The sequence below is a fragment of the Ctenopharyngodon idella genome, chromosome 10 (assembly GCF_019924925.1).
Source record: "Ctenopharyngodon idella isolate HZGC_01 chromosome 10, HZGC01, whole genome shotgun sequence".
Classification (NCBI taxonomy): Eukaryota; Metazoa; Chordata; class Actinopteri; order Cypriniformes; family Xenocyprididae; genus Ctenopharyngodon; species Ctenopharyngodon idella.
Window position 1 is genome coordinate 10,565,001 of NC_067229.1, and position 27,705 is coordinate 10,592,705.

Below are 27,705 nucleotides of genomic sequence, written 5' to 3' on the forward strand. Positions count from 1 at the left end.
GGGCACTGCTGGTGGCTGCGAGGTTAAGTTAGCAGGTCCCCCAGCTGGTATTTACCACATCTGGCACCGTTGGCATAGCGGGCCACCCTTCTCCACTTTGCTCTCAAGTGCCGGCTTGGTGCAATAAAGTAAAACCGTCCATTTGTAATGCAGTGGTGTTCTCGGGATCAAGTTTCAACAGGCTTCCAGAGATTGTGAGGGAAAAAAACCCACAAAACTAGCATGAATCCCTCAAAACAGGCTCCGTCTTTAGGTTCCTGTAGATTGGATTTACTCACGCAGACAGCATTTATAACTGGAGATTACGTTATTTGATTTGGGTGGAGTGTTTATTTTTCCACTTTTCACCTCTGCACACACATACTACGGCAGTGCGGTGAAAGACGCTGCAGCTCGTATCTTCTTGTTGCTGTAACTGCTGCCATGGGTCTATTCTCAGACAGTGAGTGTAATGCAGAGTAATTATTATTTTTATACCATGTGCTTCCTGAGGCTTTCACTAGAAGTCAAAATGGCTCCCCACTGACCGGCTGATTACCTCTGAGGCCGTGCCCACACCTGCCTTCAGTCGTACCTTGGCAGAGCTGTACCCCGCTGCCCCAGCGACAGAATGACGGGGCTTAACTGGGATGGTTCTATACATGTCTTAAATTGCTTTCCCTGCTTTCACTGCCTCAACATTTTACAAGATCCTTTCTTGTTTGCTTGCACAAAAAAAGTACTGTGGTAATGCCGTGATGTTCTTTGAATTACTTTGGAGACCTATATCCAAATGTCATGGTATTACCATCTGATACTAAAAATGTACCATGGTACCTTGTTCTTTTTTGCATGCTTGCTTGTTTTCTTGTTTAACTAAGGCTGTGTGTCCACCAAAGCATTTTTAGCCAGCTGAGTACTTGCTATGTATGTTTGGAGACCAGAAATATTAATTTCTCATCCATTTTGTTCCATTCTCTGCTTGATGTCGTTGTACAGCAAGAATGTTGTGGCGGTTGGTCAGTGTTGTATTTGTCCCGCCCCTCCTCCACTCTGATTGGACGGCTGGCTAAAAAGTGACAGTGATGAGCACAGCGTTGTACTCAGTTGAACATTATTCAACTCGAGGCGACCGGTAAAAAAACGGAGAGCTCTCAGCGCTTGAGCGTGAAAAAGACGCTCAGAGCCTCGTTACTTTCGGCGTTACGTTTAAAAAAACACGGCACTCCCATTGAAAACAATTGGAAAAGTACGCTAGCTGCTGGAAAAAAATGCTTTGTTGGATACACGGCCTACTAAAATTACCATGGTACTACTATGAATATTTGGGCATAGAACCATGGCAATACCTCCCTTCTGTCTCTCATTTTCCTTTTTCTCTTTTCTTTTCTTTTATTTATTTCTTGTTTGCTTGCCTTGCAGCTTTCACCAGTAAAAACCATGAGTACCATGGTAACTTCTTGCTTTTTATCTTCCATTTTGCATTTTTGCATACATTACTATCAAAAGCCAATATCATGTTCCTGCATTACCATGCTTTATTGACATGTACCATGGTAATACCATGGTATCCATGAAAGTATTTATGAGTACAGTGTTAATACCATGGGTTATGAATATTGTAATCATTCAGTGCTGTTAATTTTCTGATTGATCTAAACTCTCAAATTCAGAATCTGAAAAAATGAACTTTTAGCCCTATCAGAGACCAGCTGTGACGGCTCTGATCACAGAGCTAAAGATGCATCTGTCTCTGAGCTGATCAGGTGTGCTAAAGCTTTCTGTGCCTGTGTGTGTGTGTGTGTGTGTGTGTGTGTGTGTGTGTGTGTGTGTGTGTGTGTGTGTGTGCATGTTTGTATATTCCAGCCCCAGCTGCATTGTCGAGATATTACGCTCTCCTGTTTTTTTTTTTTTTTTTTTTTTTTTTTTTTTTTAAACACTCAATACGGCTTCTTTATCTTTACATTCATTCAGGTTTGATTGTTGAATTGTTAGTTTAACCTCATATATTATGCTTATTAGCATATTGTTCTAGATGGGAAACCTTGCCATGGATCTTAGTTTTTTGAGTATAGGTGGCTTTTATTGAACCTGTTTATGCGTATTCAATGTTCAATATTTTGTCCATGGACATTTTGGCTCACGTGCCTCTCACTCTTTTCTTCTTTTTTTTTTTTTTGGTCTCATACCTCTGCTACCTGCTTTGTCAGACTCCCAGCGCAAGATCAAGGGTTTAATAACTGCTGCAGTTTATAAAGGCTACGGGTCAAACAAAGGTCACAGCCTCTTCGGCTGCCAATCAGAAATCTTGAACTGCTGCTGTCTGAAATGTTAAATCACACCTTGCCCCTAAAATCTGACCTTGAGTTGTTTACCAAACATTCTGCATTGGTTTTCCCACACTCTGGTTTGTAGTGATAAATAATAATTTGCTATTTGTTAAAAACATTGAGCATGTCTGCCCAATCATAGAGACTGTGTTATGATAAGGCGATGCTATATTAACACTTGTTAAGAGACAGAAATAACATTGGTGTGAATAAATAAAAAAAATTGGACTATGTCTGACATAGCATGCACAGACAGTTTTTTTTTTTTTTTTTTTTTTTTTTTTTTTTTATGATGCTAGCGACTGAAGAAGAGGAGGGTGATGAAGAGGCAGGGGGAGGGGCAGTTGACCTGATTTTGGGGGTCTGCGAAGGCTGTGATAGTGGTGTTTTCAGAGGGTTTGTAATCCAAGGGATGCACGGTCAGATTAGAGGCTGTCCCATATTATAGGAGCTGAAGGAGGGGAGGGCGGGAAAGTCACTAAAAGGCTCAGGGCAGATCAACCTATTTATTTATTAGCATGCTCATTTTATAAAAAAAAAAAAAAATTAGATATCTGTTATAAGTTAAGATTTTTTAAGATAATATATTTATCATTTTACATTTATCATTTTAAAAGTTATATATTTTTAATTAATTAATTAATTAATTAATTAATTTTTATTATTATTATACTTCTTACACATTTATTTTTTCCAGAGAAAGATCCACAGGTTTTCCAAGTATTTCCAAGTACACATCTTATGCTGCATATTCATTTATTATATATTTGTATTTATATGGTAATGTTTTTATCTATCAATAAGAATTTAGTACACTCAGCTCTGTTTAACATATGTTATAATATATAAATTCATTCCACATATTGAATGTTTACATATTTCGTTCATAAACTAGTTTGGAGCTTCTGCCTCCTTTAACATATATTAATTTTTCTGTTGTATGGCACATTTTCAACTCCTTGTCTCTTTCATTTGTTCACTGATTTATCACGAAAGGTTATTAGTGCATGCTGCAAAGTAAATGTTTGTTGGTAATAAGCGTCCCAATGCGTCGTAAATGCCCACCCAAAATAAAGGGTTTGACACTGCTGCAAATTGTGTTTAATTGCGCTAATTAATTTGAGCCTGTGACTGCCAAATCTGATTTTTCACCAACGATATGCGCTAGGCGCGGCGTCAAAACATTAATGTAATTCTGATATTAATACTATGTTTCCTTTTGTGGCTTTTACTTCACAAATGTAATTATTTGGCTGTGGCATTATTATGGTTGAGTGAAAAGACTCCGGTTTATAATTATTTCTTGGCTTGGTTGTGATACAAATTAATAGTTTTGACATCTGTTGCTGTTCACAGTTTATGATGTTATAATGGTTTTAAAAACATGCTGTGATGTGCATGACAGATCTGATATATCATAATGACCCATGTGATGTTGCAAAAGCACTAGATTATATGTGTGTGATATTACCCCACAAATGTTTTGTTGAATTAATATGCATGGATAAAAATATTCATATTTTTTAGGGCTGGATGGAATGACGGTATAACTGAAATACAATGTCACACCATGATAGAAGATTTTGGACCCACCACTAATATTAATTAAAAAAACGTGCAGCAAGCAAAAATAAACTCTAATATCAGATATTTTGGCAAACTGTGAAGGTTGACACTCAGTGTCCCTCTGCTCTCTCTCCTGTTTTTTGCTCAGACTTTTTCTTCTCTATTGCTTTCTCTCGTTCCATCTCTCGTTCCATCTCTCGTTTCTCCTGTGCTCCATGCAGAAATGATTTCCATTTCTGAATTAATGAGGGTTAGCTGAACCAAAATCTCTCTTTCTCTTTACCCTAAACCCCCGTCCCCTCCATCACAGGTTCCTGCACAAATACACACTGGCGATTGCATACTTTGTCAGTTTCAACATTACATACTGTCGGCAGGAACGCATACAATTTCAGATATGTATACAACCAAAACAAACATTCGTCTCGTATTGGAAAATACTGGAAACGTTTCACACGTTTGAAACGGAAAGTCCGTTCTGCACATAGCGTGCGTTCATGTCTTAAACCATTTATGCTTAATAAGCCGACAATGCCTTAAACAGATAAAAATACTAAAAAGCCTGCATGTAATTTGTGCTTGTCTTGTAGATGAATGTTTACATTTAGATGTCAAAGCATGAGAAAAAGATTTTGTCTCATGTAATGTGTTTTTCTTTTATTATCGGGTTTTTATAATTAGCCGATTTCTGATAGTTGGCATTTTAATGTACATGGAAACACAAATTGCTAAAACAATTTAATGAATATGACAAAAATAACAACTTTGAAAAAGAGCTAGTTGTGGAATTTTGACATAGACACTAGTCAATATAAATTCTAATTGGCACGGCTTCGATTAACACAAGGGTACACGAACTGGCTGGATGTGCCTCGTGGGTCAGGGCCTAGAATCGGGTCTTGTCACCATGGTAACATTGTGCAGTGTATGCAAAATACCACAGTGCTTTGGGACCGTTGGAGGGTGTTAAATCACCCTCCCCCTGCCCACCCCCATCACAGACGCTGTACCTAGATGTTGTTGTTGTTGAGCTGTGGTATTAGTGCCTTCAATTCATTAGTTTGTTTTTACGCTGCAATCAGTATTTTGAATTAAAATGAGGTTCGTATTAACGTAATACAGTTTCCAGCATGCTATAGCTATATGTTTGAAAACCATGTTGCTGGTTGTCTATCGCTTACTTTGAATTTGAATTTTGCTTTAATGTCAGAAAGAGAGGGGCAGCGATTGGTCAATAATCTGCTAAGTAGCATTGATTCTGAGCGTTTAGTTCTTCTGGCTGGCTATTTTGGTTGGGAAGCTAATCAATGCTGGTGAATGGGGGCCTCAGTGATCAGGGATTTCCTACTCCATGCACAGTGCGGTCACATCATTTGTCTTCATTTGGCATGCGATTATTCTCTGTAATGGGCTTCATCAGAAGGAAAAGGTTAACATACCTAGCTGAAAGAACCACGGACATGAAGTGTCCGAGATTATGAGGCATTCACATTCATCATTCTTGATGGATGCATGCTACTCTACTGGTTTTCCATAATAATTTGTATCAATTCCCCATTTTCTATTAGCTAGGATCTCAGAACGATAATACAAGATAATAGGACGTCCAGGGCCGTGCACAGACATTTTGGAGGGCAGGTGCTCAAGCAATAAAAGGCCACCACTATCATAAATACTAAAATGTACATAAAAGAAGTTAGTTAAATTCTTTATAACATCTTTAAGTAACTTGCGTATTTAAATAAATAAATAAATAAATAAATAAATATGTACATTGTTGGCATTATGCTGGAATTGGTAAACAAGCAAAATCAATGTTGTGCATTACTGACAGAAATTACCATTTTTTTATTACTATTGTAATACTATTATTATTTAGATATATTTATATTAGTGCTGTCAATCGCTTAAAAAAATTAACTAATTAATCGCACATTTTTTTTCTGTAATTAATCGTGATTAAAAAATTTGAGTTTTTAATATTTTTATATTGTAATAATTTCACAGTTACACTCCAAATTAAAGTAGAAACAACTTAAAGACAGTATATTTTAAATATTTGTTTAATGGCATCTTTTTATGAATGAAGGCCAGTATCACTGATACTAATACTGGTACTGATGTCTCTATGAATTAATTAATTAATTAATTAATTAATTAATTTATTTTTAAAAAACATTAATTATAGACATTCAACGTTACAGTACAATTGAAAGCTATACATTTCAACCTTTTTAAGGCTTTAAAAAATATCAACTTTTAATTTAAGTGAACTTAAAACAATCTTTACATAAACCCATTATAATAAGTGTCATATTTACCTGTGGCCTTCCTACCCGTCTAACAGGTAGGAAATATACAGAAATTGATTAAAGATATCAAACACTTTACAGTCTTCACTGCATAAATTATAAATTAAATATAGATTAATTCTTATTAAAGCTACAATTTTCTCGGTTACCCTTGTTCTTTGATTAACATTAATGACAGACATCACAGCAACTGGTTTATTAGACCTGCCGCTGCCGAACAAGATGCGGATCTGATACGTATTTTATTTTCTCTCTTTAAGTTCATTTAAGATGTTATTTAACTAATTTAAGACTGCTCTTATGAGGATACTCGGGCATGTTGGCATAATTCTGTGTGTTATTGTTTGTTCAAGCGTGAAAGAGAAGTCAATATTGGCAGAAGAACACACACGGACACAACATTCACAGAAAGCGCGTTCTCATTTCGTCTTGTGGAGCTTGAATGGTTTAAAAGCATTTGCATGAATAAGAGCGTGACCATATATAACGCTAGCCAAATTATGATGGAAAAACGCGCTAATTTATAAATATATGCTGGCTCAGTATTGGCCAAAGTTGATCACGTGAGCAGCACGACGCATGCGTGTGATGCTGACGCAGGAGCCGGCCAATAATTAGTCGGCGTTCTGACGTAGAACCTGGAAGCGCCGGACGTAAACAACGTATGAGAATGACACCGAAGAGAAGATATTGTTGAATAAAGTCGTTATTTTTGTTTTGCTGTTGCGAACAAAAAGTATTCTTGTTGCTTCATAAAATTAAGTTTGAACCACTGCAGTCACGTCTTTAGTACCTTTCTGGACCTTGAAAGTGTTGGATTATATTGCTGTCTATGGACGAGTCATATACCTCTCGGATTTCATCAAAAATATCTTAATTTGTGTCCCGAAGATGAACGAAGGTCTTACGGTGTGGTAATTAATGACAGAATTTTCATTTTTGGGTGAACTAACCCTTTAACTTACTGTTTATTGAACTCTTGTATTAAAATAAATATCACATTTGCAATCGTGCAGAGAAAATATAAAATAAAAGAATGTCTTGCAAAAAGGGCACTTATCTAGTCAGAGACCCAAGGGCAGGTGCTTGGGCACTACTTGGGGTCTATCTGTGCACGTGCCTGAGTATGTCTGTTTAGAGTTCTCTAAACCAGAGGTTTTCAAACTGGGTTCCGGGGACTCCCAGGAGGCTGCAAGGGTCTTCTAAGGGGATCGGTGGAAAACATCTTGTTGGCTTTGTAATGTCACACAGTTCAAATTAGTCTTGATACTTGAAAATATATAGCGGGTCCTTCACAAAGGAAATCATGATATTTGGGGGTCCTTGGCATCATAAAGTTTGAAACCCCCTGCTTAAAATTTAGTTTGACTAAACTTCAGTTTGCATATAATGGGTAGAAAACCTTTGCTTGGCAGGGGACAATATCATTTAGTCATTTTTCCTCAATGAAGGCTAGCGGACAACCCGAGAAGGAAAGCACTTTATGGATTCCATTAACTTCCACAATGATGGACAGCATTTTTATTTAGATGACTGTGTGCTTAAGTGTTTCATTGTCTGGAAATGGTCAGTGGAGATTGCATCTTACAATAGATCCTGGGACCCCCAAATTACTCTTTACATCAAGCTTACACCTCTAAAGCTGCTGGTTTTCAGCACTGAGCTACAATGATGTCTGATATGTTTTCTTTGGAAATGGAAAAGCTGTTAACATCTTTAGGAAGTGGTCCTTCAATCTACTACCCTTGTTCTTCCCCTCCTGTTTTGTCTGAAAGATAAAGTTACTTCCTCTTCCCTTTGCCTTGCTCCCTCGCACCCTCCTCCCCGCTGGGTTTTATTGGTCTTAGGAGTTGTCCATCACCACTCTCGCTGTTTGAAGTGCTCCTGTCGTATATCACCGCCTTTTCTTGCTGTGTGTCCTCCCACTTCCTGCAGGGTTCTCCAAGATTTTTTGTGTGTGCGAGTACCTGACTGTGACCATGGTTTCTCCACACTCGATTTCTCCAGTCACACTTAAACACACTTCCAAACACCCACGCCGGTCTTCACTCATGATATCTTTACTCTGTGTTTGAGTTGTTTATAGCCCCTTGGTTGATAGTTTTGGTCAGTTGAGGTACGTCTGGAAGACTGTAGCAATGTTGAGTATACCTTCCTTCCTTCCTTCCTGTAAAAACTATTCCTAAGTTTCTTATTTGCTTGTTTTTCCTTATTCCATTCTGTACATTTTCCCTTTAGCCTTTTGTTTGCTTTCTTTCTTTTTTCATGTTTATTTCCTTCATTCTTTTGCTTTACTTGTGGTCTTTGTTTTGCTAATGCTCTCTTTGCCCTTGTTTTTTTTTTTTTTTTTTTTTTTTACCTTGCAACCCTTTTCTTCCTCCCTCTCTCTCTCTCTCTCTCTCTCTCTCTCTCTCTCTCTCTCTCTCTCTCTCTCTCTCTCTCTCTCTCTCTCGTTTGAGGACAAGGAGGTGAAAGCCAAGCGGATTACAGTGGCAGTTTAATCTGGCCGACCTACCAAAGGATTTTTTTGCACTTTCCTGCAAGCTTATGTGGCCGAGGGGGTGGGGGGACAAGGGGTCCGTGTGGAAATGAACATAGTTGGTCTAGGAGCCTGTATCAGTCCAAACCCAGATCTATACCAGATGAGGATGATAGGGGTGGGGGTTGACAATAAACTGTTGGTGAGCAAGCGAGGGATGCTAATACTGTTTTGTTACTAATTTGTTTCCATCTGTCCAGACATATTGCATCTGTGGCTGTGCATTCTCAGAGTACCAACAAAAAGAATCATTGGATCTTGGTCACATCTTTGGCTCAACCTAGACCCGTTCCTAAAAGCTTTTAAAAGGTTAAAACCAACAATTTCTTGTGAGATTGGTAAATATGACAATAAATTACCCAAGTTTTGCAGAAATTGGATAGATCTGTCTCTCATATCAGATTTAGGAGTGCCAGTCATTGCTGCAATTCAGCATCCAGTTTTGATTGTTTTATTAGGGCTAGGGATAGGATATTAGATTAGCCATTTCTTAGACAATTAGTTAACGACTAGTTGTCTAAGAACTGGCTAATCAATTACTGAGATTGACTACTTTTTTGACTACATTATTTTTCCTTTTATTTTTTGTTTAGTGGCTCTACAATCATACATAGACAAATGTTTTTGACCATTTTGTCATGCTTGACAGTTTTTGAGAGTGTTGTTTCAAGATGCAGTGTGAAATTTTAAATAGTTCAACTTTTTAAAATCTTGACCTTGCATCTTCACCTTGCTTTTCCATTCTTTTCCAATTTTTTGTACTGTCCAGCTGTTTTCGAACACAAGAACGTGTCCTTCGTGAACACATCCCTAAGAAATGCATCTGTTGCAGCAACCCTCCAACTAGTCTTTTTTTTATTTTTTATTTTTTATTTTTTTTATTTTATATAAATATGTACTTTTGCACATCCTAACTAGCTATACGCTAATGTGACTAATGAAGGCCCCATCTGACTCTTTTAATAATAAATCTTGACACCAATTTTAACTATTACCATATCAATTTGTCTCAAATTTTCAACTGCCTCAAAATTATATAGCGTTACCACATGCAAACACTCAAAGCACACCATGGGAATTGAATACAAGGGCCATTTCAATGTAATGAGCGAAGCCATATTGTTCCGCTGACAAATCTATCCAGCTTGCTAACCGTCACTAACAGAATAGTGGTCAAACAAAGCAGTAGCGCTTGTCTCACTCCGCACCTTCTTTGATGTGGCTCATATCGCTGGTACTTTCATCAGCTCTCCCCTGCTGTGCAAATTTAGAGGGAAGGGGTCCCTCCTCCAGTGGGATTAGCTTCAAACTGGTACTTGTCCAGTGGCGTTAAGGTTTTTGAAAAGGGCTTAACTAACCTCCACTCATGGGAGACTTCTGGAGGTTAATGTGGGCTCTCGGATTGTTTGCCTTGCAATTAACATGCTGGATGGCCCTAAAGGGGGAAGTCAAGAGCTGTAATAAGTAAGAAACAAGACTTTATGCAACGGCACCTCTGGATGCATTTAGCTGCAGTAGACAGCATCTTGAGTATATTAAGGGAAGTCCTTGATGCTTAGCTTTTCTTTAGCATAAGAGGCTTCTTATGCATGAATCATTTTTGTGCTAATTTTGATTATTAAATGACAGGTTCACTACTATTAGCATTCCTAAGTGTCACTTGCAGAGCAGTGCCGACTCTTCAGTCCTTTGAAAGTAGAGGTTTTGTGGTCATCTGGGGCTATGAACAAGAAGCCAGATGGCTCGACCAGTGGTAACATCTCACTTTTCAAGAACGCGCAGCATGGAGAAAGAAGTCTAGAAGTTTCGAGCAAAGCATTTTGATGCCAAGGTCCCAGGGACTCTTGGTAGTAGTTTGGAATCGGATGTAGGAAAAATAGCAGGACAAGGTGCAATATCCAGTATTTACTTTGTCTTACATCTTGGTTTGGCATTACTTGCTTTCACTTCATGTTTTCTACCTTGTTGACATCTTTTTAGAGAGGCCCATGGCCTTCTTGACAAGGTCCCTGCAGGGGACCTTATTTTAGCCAGCACCAGGTGCACCATGTTTTAGGCGTGTTACATGATATGGAGCGAATGCAGAGGGGATCTGCGTGCAGTCTCTCATTGAAATAGGGCAGGATGCTGGGTCATATGGGTTGGAGTGGATCGGTGGAGGGTATCTGAAAGGTCAGGTGGAGGACGTAGGGTGCCAGGAATAGGGTGTGAGATGCCTACTCTATTTGCTGGCTCTGGGAAGGCGTTCTGTTGATAGGACAGTCCATGCCACCCCTGACCTCTCTGTCTCACATCAGATGAACAATGGCAGGTCAAAGAAAAGGCAATGGTTCTTTTCTCCCCTTACCCTTGTGTCCTGCTCTTGTCCCTTTACTTTATGTCCATCTTTCCTTCCACAAAATTTTCTAAATGTATTTGTGTAGACTCATTTAGCCAATGTCTAGGTATATTGGTTTCTTCTCTTCTCTCCATCACTCTTTGACTCTCATTCTACCTCTCAAAAATACAGCGTTCTCTGGATCTGAGATGCCTGAGGGACGGAACACAGACAGGACCTGTCACCATGACAACGGCTTCTGTGAGCTGCCTGACACCCAGACTCTATTGTGGGAGGGGTGGCGAGAGAGAGAAAGAGAGAAGAGAGAAGGGAGGGTGTGGAATCAGACAACCCCATTTTTACCCCCTGGGACTTTGCAGTTTGCTCGTGTTCACATGTAGAATTAGCATAAAGACAGAGAATGTGAGAGAGACAGAACGCTTTATCAAGAACGAGATTAGAGTGAGAGACAGACACTGTGTGCTGGAAGTTTGCTGGACACGTGTCCTCATGGTGTCCTCAGGGTCCAAGTGCCCCTTTACTGTTTGAGATCAGGATCAAACCCACATAATTTTTTACCTTCCAGTGCCAAACACTTTAACTAGGGATGCTCCGATCGATTAGCCACAGATCGGTATTGGCCGAAAATCACCATTCAAATGAGACCACACACAACATAACATGATCTTGAGAAAATCCTCACGGACGAACTGACATGACATGCTGGTTGGCTAAAGCTATAAGACTTCCGGGATCACAATCGCATTGTGATCATGACGCAGTGTTTTCCAATGTCATTTGAAATTTCAACCAATGGAAACTGGATCTCGGGTATGGTGGGTAGGGACGATGTGTAGAGACCAATCAGATGCTGTTTTACAGCTGGAGCATGCTTCGATTTGGCTGATTGCTCAGATTGACAGGTCTTAATTTACTGTGTGCCAAAGAATAGGAGCACACAGCTGAAATGGCACTGGAAGATCATCACTCATCAACCAGGATCTTGTTTATTACTTTTTACTTATTTAATGTAATTATTAGGATAAGAAGAATAAGAAATCTTACAGGATAAGAAATCTCTCTTAGAACTTAGGATCTGTTTCTATCAGTTTTAATGACAAAACAATGCATAGAACCGGTTTATTTGTAGTGCACTGACAACATAATTTTAAGTAATTCGTTTAATAATAAGGTTAATAAAATATTTTAAAAAGCCTTAAGATAAATACTTATGAACTTACCAAATTTTGAGCTGCAAATGGTAAATTCACACTCATTTGAAAATGACCTATAACATCCTATGACATGAAATTCATCTAAATTTTATCTCACTGATGCGATTTATTGTGTTTTGCGCTCATGGTGGCACCGGCTGGCTGCATTAAATGTGCCGTATGCACAGTTTCCCTAAAGCCACCAGGCTGGCGGTGGCTCCGGGGCTTGGGCCCATGATCGCTGTTTGCAGCTATATTCAATATTTTTATCCTTTGTGGCATTTACACATGTAATTAGTTCTAATGTTCAGTAAAACACTCAGATCACTTGTTTGGTGAGGTTTTGGGACTTTTGATAAAAAGGCTACCATGGTTTCAAATGCCATAACTTTCAATTGCTTTGAAATATCAACATAACATTTTGCCCAGATACAGTTGACATGATTGTGAACTATGAATGTGATTTTAAGACCTGTCAAAACTATACTTTCCTAATAATCATGTCAAGCATTAATAATAACATAACCTCCAAACATGATCAAAATCTATTTTCTTAAAATATTGAAAGGTTTTCTTTTAAATGAGACCATTTATCTGATGATACAGTACCTTGTTTTTTTTGTTTGATTTTTTTGTTTTTTTTTTGTTTGTTTGTTTTTTGTATAGCTATAAGACATTACTTTTAAGTATCCTGATCGGAGCATCTCTAACTTTGACACCAAATATTAGGTTTTAAATGTCACTCTAATCACATTACAACACAAACAAAGTTGCATTCCATCTTCCTACATGGCTAATGCAATTAAGCTGAGCTCCAACTGAATGGATTGTTAATTCGGCTGATCTTAGACTAGTATTGTAGTTTCTCTGACAGAGACAATCAGAATCAAGTGGAACTGTTGACTTGGTGCAGTGTCATGGCTTTCATGTACCCTTTCTATAAACGTGGTGTGATTTGCAATGCATTATGGTTGGCTGGAGCCTGGATGCCGGCCATGAGCCTGTGGAGTGGAAGCAAAAGTGCTTTCCAGGTGCAAATTTTCTACATATAGGGAAATTATCTACATATATTATCTACATATATAAGCTTTAGATGCACATTAGTGTATAATATTAGAGAAGATAATGAAATAATTGAATGCATGTTATCTGTGTATCACATACCATGAGAATTTTGTTGAAAAGTAATGAATTCGACTATGTGCTAAAAGTACCTTTCATTCAACAGATCCACTCAAATTGAGGGACTTTGTTTTGTTTTCCTGATCCACAAGACCTTTTTTTTATCATAATATTGTTTTGTTCTCCAAGGAAAAAGATGGAGACTAGCCTAGCATGTGCTGGGGCATGAGACTGGGGAGAGATATTTCTGTCAGGCTGTTTATTTATTGATGGGAATGCTAGCACAGGTTAGCATGACATGCATGCGGTTATATGCTGCTCTTTGGAGAAAAGCAATGTGCTCTTTTGAGCTCCTGGATGCTGATGTTCTACAGCAACTGTGATTGTGAGAATTCAGGTGCTTTTGATACCTTTAGAGGACAGTTTTTTGTGTGTGTGTGTGCTTTTGAAGTTAGGTTGCCACTAATGCTACTGCATCTATTGACAGTTTTATAACTGTCTGTGGATGTAAAGAGCTTGAGTTGTTGTAGATGGAAGATGAATTTGACCACTGGGTGGGCTGACCACTGTTTGCCACAGCCGGTTACGAGTTGGCTTACTCAGTTTCAGTGGTTTCACTCATGATCTGCATAAAGGGATTGTGGATTTGGACATCTGAGGGAACCCAAAGCCACTTTAACCAGGCTAAAGCTTGAAGAACGGGGAAACTTGTTTGGACTCTTGATATATGTCTGCTTTTTTTTGCCTAGACTTGGTTCTTGTTCTTGTTAACTAGGTTATTTCTGCCACCACAACTTAATTCTTCTAAGTTTCTTATCATTTTTCATCTAGGAAATTTAACCTGCTCATAGTTTTTCTCCTTCATTGTGTTTCTTTTTTTTTTTTTTTTTGTTGCCGCCTCAAGCGTAAAGGTCCAGTGCTACAGACCCTTCATTGTCTAAGGAATGCCGTTTGTGTTTTCCCTTCTCCAAGCCCCTGTCTGGCAGGAACAAGGCTCTCTCTTTTTCCTTGTGCTTCCAGCTCCTCTTGGGTACCCACAGCCTGCTAGGTTTCTTACACTTTCCCAGCGTTCAGACTCTGTGAATGTTAACTATAGTACGCTAAGCTCCTTAACCCCGTAGCAGGAACTCCAGAGACTCTTTCCAAAGAGGAATGATTTCTGCCTGCTTAGAGGGCGTACTTAAGAAAGAGAAATGCAGAGAGAGAGAAAGAAAGAGAGGGAGAGATGGGAAACTCCCCTTTTCAGCAGGCATCAATGGTCCCAATGGGAACGCCCTTCCCGTCAAGCATTCTTGTAATGTATGGATTGTAATATGACTGCTTTACATGTTTCACATTATCTATAGGATGGCAACACTGACATTAAAACATTTCTACGTCATATCCAACCCTCCTGCCCCCTCTTACCTTTATCAGTCTCTCTTTTTCAGATGTTTACAAATGTGTCTGCACTTAGAATGAGCCATTCTCCTCTCTTTCTTATCTCTGGATGTTAAAATTAATGTTGCAATATACAGTTATACACCTCAGTTTTCATTACTTGTCTAATGTTTGTCTTGTGTACATCTCACTATTCCATCTTCCCTCCATCTCATTAAAAAAATAAAATATATGGCCATTGTGAAACACCTGACATGGCCAACCAGTGGTGCACAACATGTTGTATCCCAGTGCCATGTTGTTGTATCCCAGTGCCATGTTGTTGCTGTCAGTCTCGCTTAATTTACATGTAAGCTAATCCTGTTTGCATTAATTTTTAACATGTTAGCTTCTTTTACTGCAATATTGTATTTTATTTTTTTGGAGGAAACTTATATTAGATGTAAACTGTTTCAAGCTTGATACGCATTTTTTTTGCTAAACATTGCTAACAGATCATGTCGGTGTAATCATATATGAGATGAATAGCACCGCAGTTTGGGAATTAGCAGCGGGATTTTCTTTGAGCCCTGACTTTCCGAGTTGGGGGTAGATCAATTCATTTTTTTTGAAAACTAGTCAGTATTTATCATTAAGATTTGTTTGTGAATGCTGATTATACAATTACATTTTCTACAGTTTAAATACTGTTAATGAACAATATAGCATTTTACTATACTAATGCTTGTGCTGCAAAATCACATTTCCCATCATTCTTTGTAGCGGCAAAAGAATGATAAACGCAAGACTCCAAGCAAATCCATTCATAATTAAAATTTTTTAACTTTAAATATCAACTTCCTAGTAAAATTTCAAGGCCACATTAGCTTTTTGGCTCAGTTTTATTCGGTATAGGAGGAACATTTGTGTGGCAATGTAAATAACAGGTGGAGTGGGGCTACACATAGCTCTTGTGGATATTTGTCTGTCTGTTTTTTCATGTTTGAGTTCTGCTGCTTCAGCATTTCAGAAGGTGTTCTTGGCTGGAAACTTTCTCTCCACCTGTCCACACACACATTAACACACTTATCTCCGTACATGGCTTATGATTAGGCCCTTGAGCAAGCATAATTGTGGGCCATTGAGATTGAGAAAGCTAGGGGGTTCTGGGAATACAGTATGTGTGTGTTTGTGGGGTGGGGATGTACATGAGGGGTTTCCTCAGCAGATTTGTTTACTTGTAATTAATTCACCTGATTGATACAACAGCTGTTGACACCATGGGAGGGAAAGAGAGGGAGCAATGCAGAGAGAGGGACCCCTCGTCATAGTGGCTTCCCTATGTTACACAGTGTAGATTGCCGTCCCATCGCCCCATTGATTAAAAGGCACATCTGTCAGCCAGCATGGCTGATTATGGCTGTCGGTCCTCACTGGCTAATCTTTATGGAGTCAACTTCACTGACAGAGTTATTGGAAATGGGGGATGTTGGGAGAAAGAGCAGATGAGGCAGTGTGCGTTGAAATGCAGTAAGTGGGAAGAACTGCTGGTATCTAGGATGTTTATTTGCGGCACGTTTAAAAACTGGGGATGACTAGGGATGTTGCAATGGCTATATTTCTGTCAAATAAAATCAATAGCATAGCAAAACAATATGGGTGTGCACGAATAGTCGAATATTTGATCTGTAATAATTATTCAAAAAATAAACTATTCGAACTAGGGCTGCACGATTATGACAAAAATCATAATATTGGATTATTCCCTTGAAATTTTAATTGCGATTATTAATTACGATTATCACAATTACATTGAATGATGTTTTGAATAGCTTTATACCCTTGTTTGAAGCAAGTGCATGCCATATTTTTATGTAAAAAATAAAAAGCTGAAATTAGCTTTACGAATCTTTTGTTTCGAATCAGTGGTTCGGATCGCGTAAACAAAGCCTCGTTTACTGAAGCGCTCCGAGCCACTGATTCGAAACAAAAGATTCGTAAAGCCTCGAAGCAGTGTTTTGAAATCGCCCATCACTAGATATTGTTGGATAAAGTCGTTATTGTTTTTTTTGGCGCACAAAAAGTATACTCGTCGCTTTATAATATTAAGGTAGAACCACTGTAGTCACATGAACTGTTTTAAATATGTCTTTAGTACCTTTCTGGATCTTGAGAGGTTCAGTGACATTGCTGGCAATAGAGGCCTCACTGAGCCTTTGGATTTCATCTGAAATATCTTAATTTGTGTTCCGAAGATGAACAAATGTCTTACGGGTGTAGAAAGACATGAGAGTGAGTAATAAATTACATAATTAAAATTTTTGGGTGAACTAACCCTTTAAGGCTGAGAGGTCCATCTATCACTGTTTTCCATGTTTGTAGAGTTAGTTCGTGGAGTAAATATAGAAACTTAAAAAAAAAAAAAAAAATATATATATATATATATATATATATATATATATATATATATATATATATAGCAAATGTCAACATGATAAGCTGTGTACACGGCTTTTTAAAAAATGGCAGGTGCTGGTGTTTCGCGTTTGCTCGACCAATCTGAGTACACTTACGTCACTGGTAGTTCCTTTTGTGCTGGGTTAGACCTATTATACTTTGATGTAGTCGTGATTCACTTCTCACAACCTAACATGCTTTAAACACCCCTCTTAAGCATGCAGAATAAAGTAAGTGGATATTTTTTTTGATGTAATCGCGCCTTTGAACGATTTCGAAATCATGGCATCCGTAATCGTAATCGCGATTAGAAATTCGATTCATTGTGCAGCCCTAATTCGAATTTTGCTACATGTTGCTTTGCTGGCCGTAATTGCAGTGAATCCTTGATAAATCCTAAGCACACAAACTAAAACTCACTGCATGTGGATATTCTTATTTTTATCTACATGAACATGTGAAAGAATATAACCACAATAACCATATGCCGACTCAAGTGTATTTGTATGTTCTGTAAGATAATTGGCGCATTCTGCTTTATTAGCATTTTTTTTATTAGCTATTTTTGTTTACCCACATTGTTTAATGTTTTCAACTGACAGAAAACCTCAAGATAATTATATAAATTAATAATCGAATACTTTTTTTTTTTTTTTTATGAGCCCAATTTTTTTTTTTAAATGCCCATCCATACAAAACAGATATGCTTAACGCTATCTTCTATTTGAATAATGAAATATATAATAATGAAATTTATTGGAACATATTTATTAATAAGTGTATCGCTCATTCAGCATATGCTGAATTGCCAGTGACTGCTTATTACCAGAGAGTACATGTGCATGTGTTTGTTGGTCGGTGATCTGGGTTACCCTGCTCGTCTGAGCACAGATAAGGTAGGATCCATTCCTCATCCCGGATCCCTGCTTCAGATCGATGCCCAGATTAAGCCTTTCCCCCACTGTCTGCTGCCCAGCCGAGCCCTACGATTGATACTGATAATTAAAACAGCAGTGGCTAATTACTTCAGAGGGTTTGAACTGTGTATGTGTGTGGGGATGCTAGGTAAACGGATAGGTCACCAATATTATTCATGGTTTATTATTAATTAATTAGGTACATTTATTGCTGAGTCTATAATGAGCTTTCTTCCTGTTGTATTAGAATCAATAACATACTTAAAATAGTGAAATCTGCACAATAGCATGTACATGCTGTTGGCAGTGGAAACTTGTGTGTCTAATTTGAACCTGTTTCCAAAGTTGTGTGGGAAAATCTTTCGCCCTCATGCGAAATTCCCACTTGCGTGGATGTCTGTTGAAATGACAGGATTTTGCCACTGAAAATTCTTGAACAATGCTAAATGTGACCACACATTTGGAAAATCAGTTCTTGTATAATGTTTTAAGGGAAAAGGGCTGGATAAACATGCAGAGCACGGCACGAGAAGTGTTAACAGGAACTGGAATGTGTCTGTTTATGTGGTCGAGAGGGAGAGAGATAGCAGTAGCAAACAGCCAGGCCTATCAAAAGCCACAGGCTCCTTTAAACTCTATCTTCATTCTCTTCTCTCGGTTTCTCTTGCGCTCCCTCTCTTTCGCTCCCTGGCCGGGCGAGTGATTGACGGCCTGAGGGTTTTAATGGGCACCAGAGAGCGGGAGAGCTAAGGTCTGCGTTGTCATGGCAACAAGCCGATTGGGCCCTCTGCCGCTCTACCTGAGTGCAGTGGAGTTGCGCTGCGTGTGTGTGTGTGTGTGTGTGTGTGTGTGTGTGAGCTACCAACGACTCGGTAACAGGATGGGCTGCTGGTCATTCTGGCCAGTGATTTTTCTTTTAGTCCATCTCTGTGTTAATGAAAGTATTTATTCACCCTCCTGCATTTTCACTCATTCATATGCTGTGGCAATAGAGTCGGAGCCATTGTGCTGGTTAAACCTACACCAGCCACTGTGTAAACAAAATCTCACTGGCCCGATCTGTCACACAGCCCCTCCCTCTGCTTAACCAAACACACTCGCCAATCCCTCCACTGCATGCAAACACGACGCCTGGCCGTACCTCACCTGTTATCTGCCCAGCACCAGCCTCCGGACCCTTTTTCTTCCCTCGTTTATGAGAAAGTGCGTGCTTGTGTATAAATTATATGTAAATCTGTGGGGTTTCTGTGGTAGTTGTGGCTGGTGTTTATGATTTGCCAATGTCTTAAAGGGATAGTTAATCTAAAAATGAAAATTCTGTCAATTACTCAACTTCATTTAGTTCCAGACTTTATTCCATGGAACAGAAATAGAGAAATTTAGAACTGTTCATGCTATTATTTGTCATATAATGAAAGCATATAGTGAGCAAAGGCTTTTTAAGCACTGGTTAAAAGTATCATAAAGGTAGTCCTTACTACTTGAGATCTATATTTCAAGTCTTCTGAAGCTACATGACAGCTTTGTGCGAGAAACGGACAAAATTTGGATTTATACTATAACTTCAAAGTTTTAATAATTGTTCAAATTCTATGAGAATATGGAAGTCCACACAACTACTGTAACAATAATGAGACAGATAATTATATTGTTGAATTTCTTTCAGCTGATGAATGATAAAAATATTGACAGCAATCAGACTTTTAAAAAACTTGAGCATTTAAAGGGGCACACAACATAACTGCAGCGTACTTATAATAAACAGAACTTTATTGTCTGTTGGTGTTGATGCTAATATAGATATCGTTCTTGGTGTGAACTAGAGTTGTCAAAAGTACAGACTTCAACGTACCAACGTACCAAAGCGTCAACGTACCAATGGTCTAATTGGCCATTTTGTTGATGTGCTCATCGGATATGTATGTGATTCTTTACCAAGCGCTTTCACAGATACACACAGGAGCGTTTGAAAGCAGGCGTCTATCGCAGACCAGTCTGCTGATAGACGCCTGCTTTCAAATTCTTCCGCTTTCAAATTCAAACACTTTCGTGTGCTTTCAAACAATCCCGTGTTTACAAATCCACTCAACATTGCTCAGAGCATCACATTTTTAAAATTTCAGTACCGATTGGTACCGAAGTCGGTACTTTTGACAACTGTAGTGTGAACGGGCCTTTATTCTTGGAGAATGTTCGATTTTGAGACATTTGAGAATCGATACCGGAACCAAAGTTCATGAAAAACATTTAAAAAATGGAACCAGTTCTTCTCAACCTTAGGTGCTGGTGGGATAAAGCCCCAGAAGAATTTTAGTGAAATTTGTTTTTGGACTTACAAGTCGACTTGTCTGTCCTGTTGGTTTGTGTGACTGTATGTGATCTTGGCTATACTTGTATGTATGTATATATATGTGGCTTTAGGGGGTGATTTGCTACCACATATGTGCTAAAGCTAAAGACAGATAATCATGTACCTATGCCTGTGTATGTTGGTGTATGGAACAGTGCCCTTTGCCCTCTCAGGGTCAGCAGTGAGTGTCTGGACTATTAAGGTCAGCAGCACTGAGGCGATTTACCCTCCTCCACCCAGACGAGAGTGAGGGATCTGATTACAGGGTGGAGGAGGGGGCGCTAGGTCGTGTGTAATCCCTGTCTACCCCTTCTTTACCACCATGGGAAAGACACTTTCGAGTTTGGCTTTGTCTGGGATGTGGGGGCCCAGCTTTCAGCCTAAAGAACTGCTCACACATTTGACAAGAGATTCTATTTGAATGTTGTTGTATTTATACCCAAATCTTGTCGATTTGGAATAAAGGAATTGCTATTGGAAGAGGTGGAATTATTTACAAACTTTAAAAGAATAGTTTGAATGGCTAAAAGGTGGAATTTTGTTTAGAATTTATTATATTTTTGGAATCTGTGTTTTGACCAGGCTTTGCGTGTTTCTCTGTTTCAGAGTGCGGCAGCAGCTCCCAGTCCTGTGATGGGCAACATGCCGCCCAACGATGGCATGCCAGGTGGACCCATGCCTCCCGGCTTCTTTCAAGTAAGAGCTGCTCTTCCCCCCCCCCCTTCCCGTTCAACCTCCTCCTTTAACCCTGTGCGTTAAGCTTTTACCATTTTTCTGTCCCTCACCCCACCCCTCCTTTTTCTAACCCCCTTTAGTTCTTCTAATCCCCGTCCAGATGTTTCTTTCCCGCTATCTCTCCCACTCTGTATTTCCATTCATTTTCATTTTGTGTCTAAATGAGTAGTTCACTACAGTACCAACTCACACTGACACAAACAGAGAGTTGCGGCCCCTGATCTGAGATCAGTGTGAATGCCTCGACAGTTTAATCCCTAAGGCCAAAATGGGTAAAAACATGCGTGCTTGGTTGTAGCTCTTTGGCAACACTTATCTAACAACATATCTGTGTATTTTAAATTCAGGGCTGGGATTTGGTGGAATGCTTAGGGGCATAGTTCCCAAAGTCAAGGCGCCTGTGGGAGTTCCTCTGCCATAGTGATCTTTATTGAGCTATTTATAGTCAGACACAAGCTAGTTACCTTCCTAAACAAACACATACTACCTTAGAAAGATAAATTCTCTTAGTCAAGAATTTTCATTATATCTCTGGGTCCAACTTGTACGCAACTCACACAAGATATTATACAAATGAATTTTTTTTTGTTTTTGTTTTTTTTTAAATCATACAGCAAAATAATCATAGACAATTTACATTTCTATATTGAATTTGCTTCTAGCTCTCTATATTATTAATATTTATTAATATATCAGATTTGTATCTTATGTTGTATCCACTCTATGTATATGGCAGATAGAATGCCAGACTAAACAGTATACCTAGTATATAGTTGATATAGTACACATCAAATAGAAGATCAGATCGAGAAGCCGATAGAGTAACTGATAGAACATCTAGTAGAAGATCGGATCATCAATGGATACAACATAAAATACATCAGATAGGGGATCTGAATCAGTGGATTTAACATCTAGAAGAACATCAGATAGCTTAGAGCATCACAAAGAGTAGCTAGAAGGTCAGATAGAGCATCTCATGGAGTATTTATAACATTCTTTAGATAAAAATCTGATACAGTGGATTTAACATCTTGTCAAACATCAGATAAAGCATTCGATAGAGTAGATAGAAGATCAGATAGATCACCTGATAGAGCAGCAGGTAGTGGATCCAATAGAATCAATGGAAGATAAGATAACATAAGATAATGCAAGATAACATCAGATAGAAGATCAGATGGAGTGGCAGATAGAGCGTCCCATAGAGTATACTTAACATAAGATTCATTGGATAGAAAGTCTGATACAGTGGATTTAACATCTTGTCGAACATCAGATAAAGCATCCGATAGAGTAGATAGGAGACCAGATAGAAGTTCCAATGGAGTCAATGGTATAGAAGAGCAAATTGAACATCTAGTAGAACATCATGTAGTTTAGATAGTTCAGACTGAAAATCATATAGAGCATCCCATAGAATGTGTATATGTAACACAAGATTTATTGGATAGAAAATCTGATACAGTGTATTTAACATCTTGTCAAACATCGGATAGGTTAGATAAAACATCCAATGGAGTAAATAGAAAATCAGATAGAGCTGCAGATAAAGGATACAAGAGAGATAGAAGACCGGTACAGCAAATTGAACATCTAGTAGAACATCAGATTAGGTTAGATAGAGCATCCAATAGAGTAGATAGAATTTCAAGATAAGACAGAGTGGCAGATACATCATCTTATAGAGCATCCTATAGAACATCAAGTATAACTTCAGGTGGACTGGCAGAGACAATAATACATTCACAGTGTTGCAGATTGTTTGGTAGAATAGCTGATAGAGCATCCCAGAAAGCAGGAGATGCTGAGATGGGGTCAGGTAGAGCATCACATGGATTAGAAGATAGAACATGGACATAGTCTTAGAATTGAGGAGGAGAGTGTTAATGTTGTATGAGCCCTGTTCAGAGCAGGGAGCGATCTGACTGTTGCGTGAGTGACATTGCATTCTATAAATAGCGCCTGTGTGCATAAGAGCGAGAGAGAAAGAGAGAGAGAACTAAGAAAGGGAAGAAGAGGGAGGACTTTGTGCTCCACTGCAGTAATTCCCTCTTGGTAGCAGCCCAGGGCATGGCAAAACAGAGGCATGAAGAGAGTGAAGACAGAAAATGAAAGAATGAAAGACGGAAGAGAGAGATGGCATTGAGGCAACAATTGCAAAAAGACAGGCTCCTCCAGGCCCACATGCGTTCCTTGTATGCTCCCCGATTCCACGCGACCAGTTGCTGTGATCTGGTGACACAAATTATACCTTGGCATATATCCTAGTGGCCAGTATATCACTCTTTCACACCTATCAAGAGCTAACTACTGCTCCCTCCCACTCTTGTCGACCACGGCTGCTGGACACAGTTGTGCTAATAATTGGAGCTGCTCTCTTTCTAGCTGTTTTTAATAGAATTGTGATTGGAATAGGTTGTGATCCATGCTGATTCTGCAATCATAATCAAAAACATTTGTGCCATGTCACCTCCTTTTGCACGTCTTTTAGTTTGTTGATCATCATTTATTATTTCTCGAATTCAGTTTCTTTGGTCATGAGTGCGTCAATCGCAAAAAACTTTCAAAGTGAGTAGTACACTGCCGAGTTTTCTGTACTGCAGCTCAAACCACTGTGATCTGACAATGTAATTCATTCTAATGAACCATTTCTTTTAGCGATTCGGTCAGAAAGTCTCACAAACTCCCGAGTTATCAGTTTGAAGCATTCTAACTCACTAAATGTCAATAGTGGTTATTGAATAAACATTTGACTAACTTGCAGAACTGCATATCATTTGATCCTGTCCAACAAAAACAGGGGGGGCAAAAACAATTCTGTAAGAAATATTGGTACTCTAGTGAGCAGTACGCTGTTTCAGTTAAGTTGAAAAAGCATTTTGGTAGTGGAGCTATGCAGCCAAAACATGCACGCCTGAGCCTCTGTTTGTGTCTCCAGTGCAGCTCCAGATGCAGCAGTGATAATTAACACATGCGTCCACAGTAGCTACCCATGTGATCAGTGTGGTCCTGCGAGACAGGGACGAAGGTGAAGAGGGCTAAACCCTCCTGTACACCCTCTCCAGACTCCCCTAATCTGTACCTCGCAGGCCCAGACTCCCAGCAACCTCCTGCAGAGAGACTGAGAGCAAAGGAAGAGAGTTTAGGGAGAGAAACACAAAGCTTGCATGCTGGCGTGTGGCCCGGATCTTGGAAATTTCGTATGATTTCTTCTCCTTTCTTTTTTTTTTTTTTTTATTCCCCCCATTGCATGGGTCGGCCCCTTCAATAATCTTCACGTCGAAACTCCACTGCACCAGCTCCTCTTGGGAGGACAGACTAGCAAGAGGGAGGCAGGGAGGGAGCGAGCGAGCGAAGTCAAGGAGTGGGGAAAAAAAAAGAGAAATAGTTTCAACTTCAGCTGGAAACATCTGAAATGGATGAGTTTGTTTTGAGGAAAGGTGGTGGGAGAATTTCATCAGCCCTTCTCCCACAAAAAAAACCTCTTGGAAACCAACAGAACACTGAGAAAAGTGAAAGACTGGCAGACTCTAGAGAGGGAGAGTTCCATCAAGGTTAAAAGGACTGGAGGATCTTGTTCTGACTTGCTGCGAGGTGCAGGAGTCTTGGGACATTGAAATAAGCCAGCAGTGTACAAGTGTTGTAGTCCTGTTGATGTAGACATGTCCCCGTACTCAAGCAAATCTCAGTATGCTTTCTATTTTGAGTTAACGTTTTCTTCCTTCCTAAGTTGTAGCTTAATGGATGGTTTTGATTGAGTTGAGAATTCCTTGTTTGCTTCATTTGGGGTGACTTTAAAGTCAGAGTACCTCTCTGGTGCACACAGGTTTGTGAGGTTTCTTGACATTTTCGACAACTAGATCTTTTTGGCAACATCTACATCCTGTATGATACGTCACATTGCATTTATCATCTTGGTTTGTGACAGATTCTCTGACCGCTACACTTTCAAGACCATTGAAAACCATCCTTCTGAAGCAGCACACCCTTACACGTGTCGCTTGCCAAAAAAAGTGGTCGTAATTTTTTTTTTTTTTTTTTGTAATGTACACAGAAACGACAATGAAATATGCATTGTGTTGCTGTTCCATGCTTTGTTTTGCTTGGTACTTTGTGTCCCGGCAGTCACTCGGCAAGTGGCTACACACTGCCCCCTTTTGGTTGGGAAGCAGCATTGCTTCTCTGAAACCCTTGGACTCTGTGGTTGCTGCTGTCCTCTATGCCACTGTCCCGCTAGGAATACTATGTGCCGTTCCCTTTCTCGGCGGGAGGGGCTACTCTTGATGGGTTTGTAGTTTGGTGCCAAGCCGTTATCTCCTTAGCTGGGTAGAAAATGATTTTATTAATTGCTTCATTTAACACACACACCCCCCTCCTCACCCAAGACGCACACACAATCCAGCCCAAGTTATTCCTCAGTCACTCTCTACAGGGATGTGGTGCTGGAACAGGCGTCTCGGTAAAGGCCATATGCCTCTCTCAGTTACCAATAATGGACTCCATTGAGAGACATGGAGGAGGTCTTGTGGTGAAGCTCTGTTATGGGGTTCAGCAGCTGCCCAGCCCTGTTGGAGATGCCCTTTGCTGGCAAATAAATGGTGGATTTATTACTAATCTAGGGGCTGCATCGTTATTAGAGACCATCGGAATCATCAACTGTTTCTTCTTAACCTGATCTTAATCTGAAAGACTTTGTTGGTCAACCTACCTTAGGAAAGACAAATTTAATGGTTTGTGCCTAGTTTGTCTGAGTGTAATCTCTCTATTTCCCTCTCTTTCTCAGGGCCCACCTGGGTCACAACCATCACCTCATGCACAGCCCCCTCCACACAACCCCAACAACCCCATGATGGGGCCACACGGCCAGGTAAGACACTCTTCCCCCTGTTTTCTTGTACTTCCTCACACACAACTTGTGGAATAGACAAATGTTGGGTGTAGTTTCAAATTTCAGGAACTTTCAATTCACCCTTTCCGTCCTCAACCCTCCATTCTTCTTTTCTTTCTTCCTTTTGTTCATTCCCAAGATGCACCACTTTTATATTGTAGTATCTCCTCACCAGCTAGATCTAGTAGTGTGCAAAACTTCAGTCTTGCAAAGTCAACTAGTTGGTGGGGTTCATAAATGACTAGTCATCTAATCTGACTTAACTGGAAACCTTTTTTTATATTTTACACATTTGGCAGATGATTTTATCCAAAGTTACTTCTATTCTATGAAAGGTATACAGTTTATCAGTTTATGCATTCCCTGGGAATTAAACCCATGACCTTGGACCTTGCTAGCGCCATGCTCTTCTGTTGAAGCTACAGGACTTTTAGTATAAAATAAAAGAAAAACATAATCTAGTCCAGTTTTTGGACGACTGGTCGCCATCATGACCCATCCCTAGATAGAGCACAAATCAGTACATTACCTCATTCTCTGTTCTCTCTGAAAACACACACACACACACATATTCTTCACTGACAGTGACGATGTTGCCAGATAAATAATGCAGACTGCGGCCCAGCCCATCAGGAGTGGAAGTTCATCTAGTCGCGACTCTGCAGACCTGGTCCCTCCCTACACCCTGCACTCAGTCCTTCATAGTCCATCAATATCCTATTAATAATGCAGCATGTGCACATGCACGCACACACAAACATGCTCTTGCGTTTACACATGCAAGCATAAACACAGGCACTCAAACACAAATACGCAAACACACCCTTCCGAGTACACAAACTTGCTGCAACTTGGAGCAAACATAGGTAGATGGAGCTGGAAGCAAAGAGTTTGAACAAGGAGGTCAATCTTAATGGTTGTTGGATCAAACCCCGTGAAATGACTTATTACTCTATGATGTAATAAAGCTTTGAACGATAGATCATTTTATCGGTTTTATTGTTTCTGTGACATTATGCTGGATGACTTTTCCCACACTGAAATCTCATTGGTTGAATGTATAACTGTGAAACATCAAATATGCTCTTATTGGCCAAGATTGTGTGGCATCAGGCAGCATTTTTGCTTTTAGTGTGGATAGACAAATTACTTGTTGCTGTAACTTGTCGCATCCTGCCTGATTAGGATATGGTGTTTAGAAGAGCAGAAAGAGAGAATGACCGCTTGCATGCAAAGATATCATGCGAAACCTTTCTATCTTTGCTCTTGCTGTGAAGTCTTGTTTAAAATACCATAGGTTTCCTCTGTTAAACAGTCTGATAGCAGAAGCCTCACCTTGTCAGTGTAGAGAGAGCCAATGTTTATGAGGTCTTCACTTCAGGCTCAAACTGGCGACTTTTAGGTAGTGTGATTTCGCCCCCTGCTGGTAACCATTGCACTGTGCATCTCAAGTACTACATACTAAATAAACATGGTCAGTTATATTATTTGAAGGTGTCTGTGTTACAGTGTAATTATACTTGCAGAGTAATAATAATTAACTATATGTACCTTACTATAGGGTTAGGGTTTGGTTTATATATAATTATACATTTATAGTTATTACTATAGTAAGAC

General features: G+C 39.4%; 1 protein-coding gene across 1 annotated transcript in view; it reads left to right on the plus strand.

The window, feature by feature from the left end:
* The window catches only part of ssbp4 (single stranded DNA binding protein 4), a 63,991-nt gene that overhangs the window by 28,480 nt on the left and 7,806 nt on the right, over window positions 1-27,705 (plus strand). The window contains exons 5-6 of the mRNA XM_051910048.1: window positions 21,069-21,158; window positions 25,984-26,067. Coding sequence (XP_051766008.1) covers window positions 21,069-21,158; window positions 25,984-26,067 — 174 coding nt within the window. The remainder of the gene's footprint in view (window positions 1-21,068; window positions 21,159-25,983; window positions 26,068-27,705) is intronic.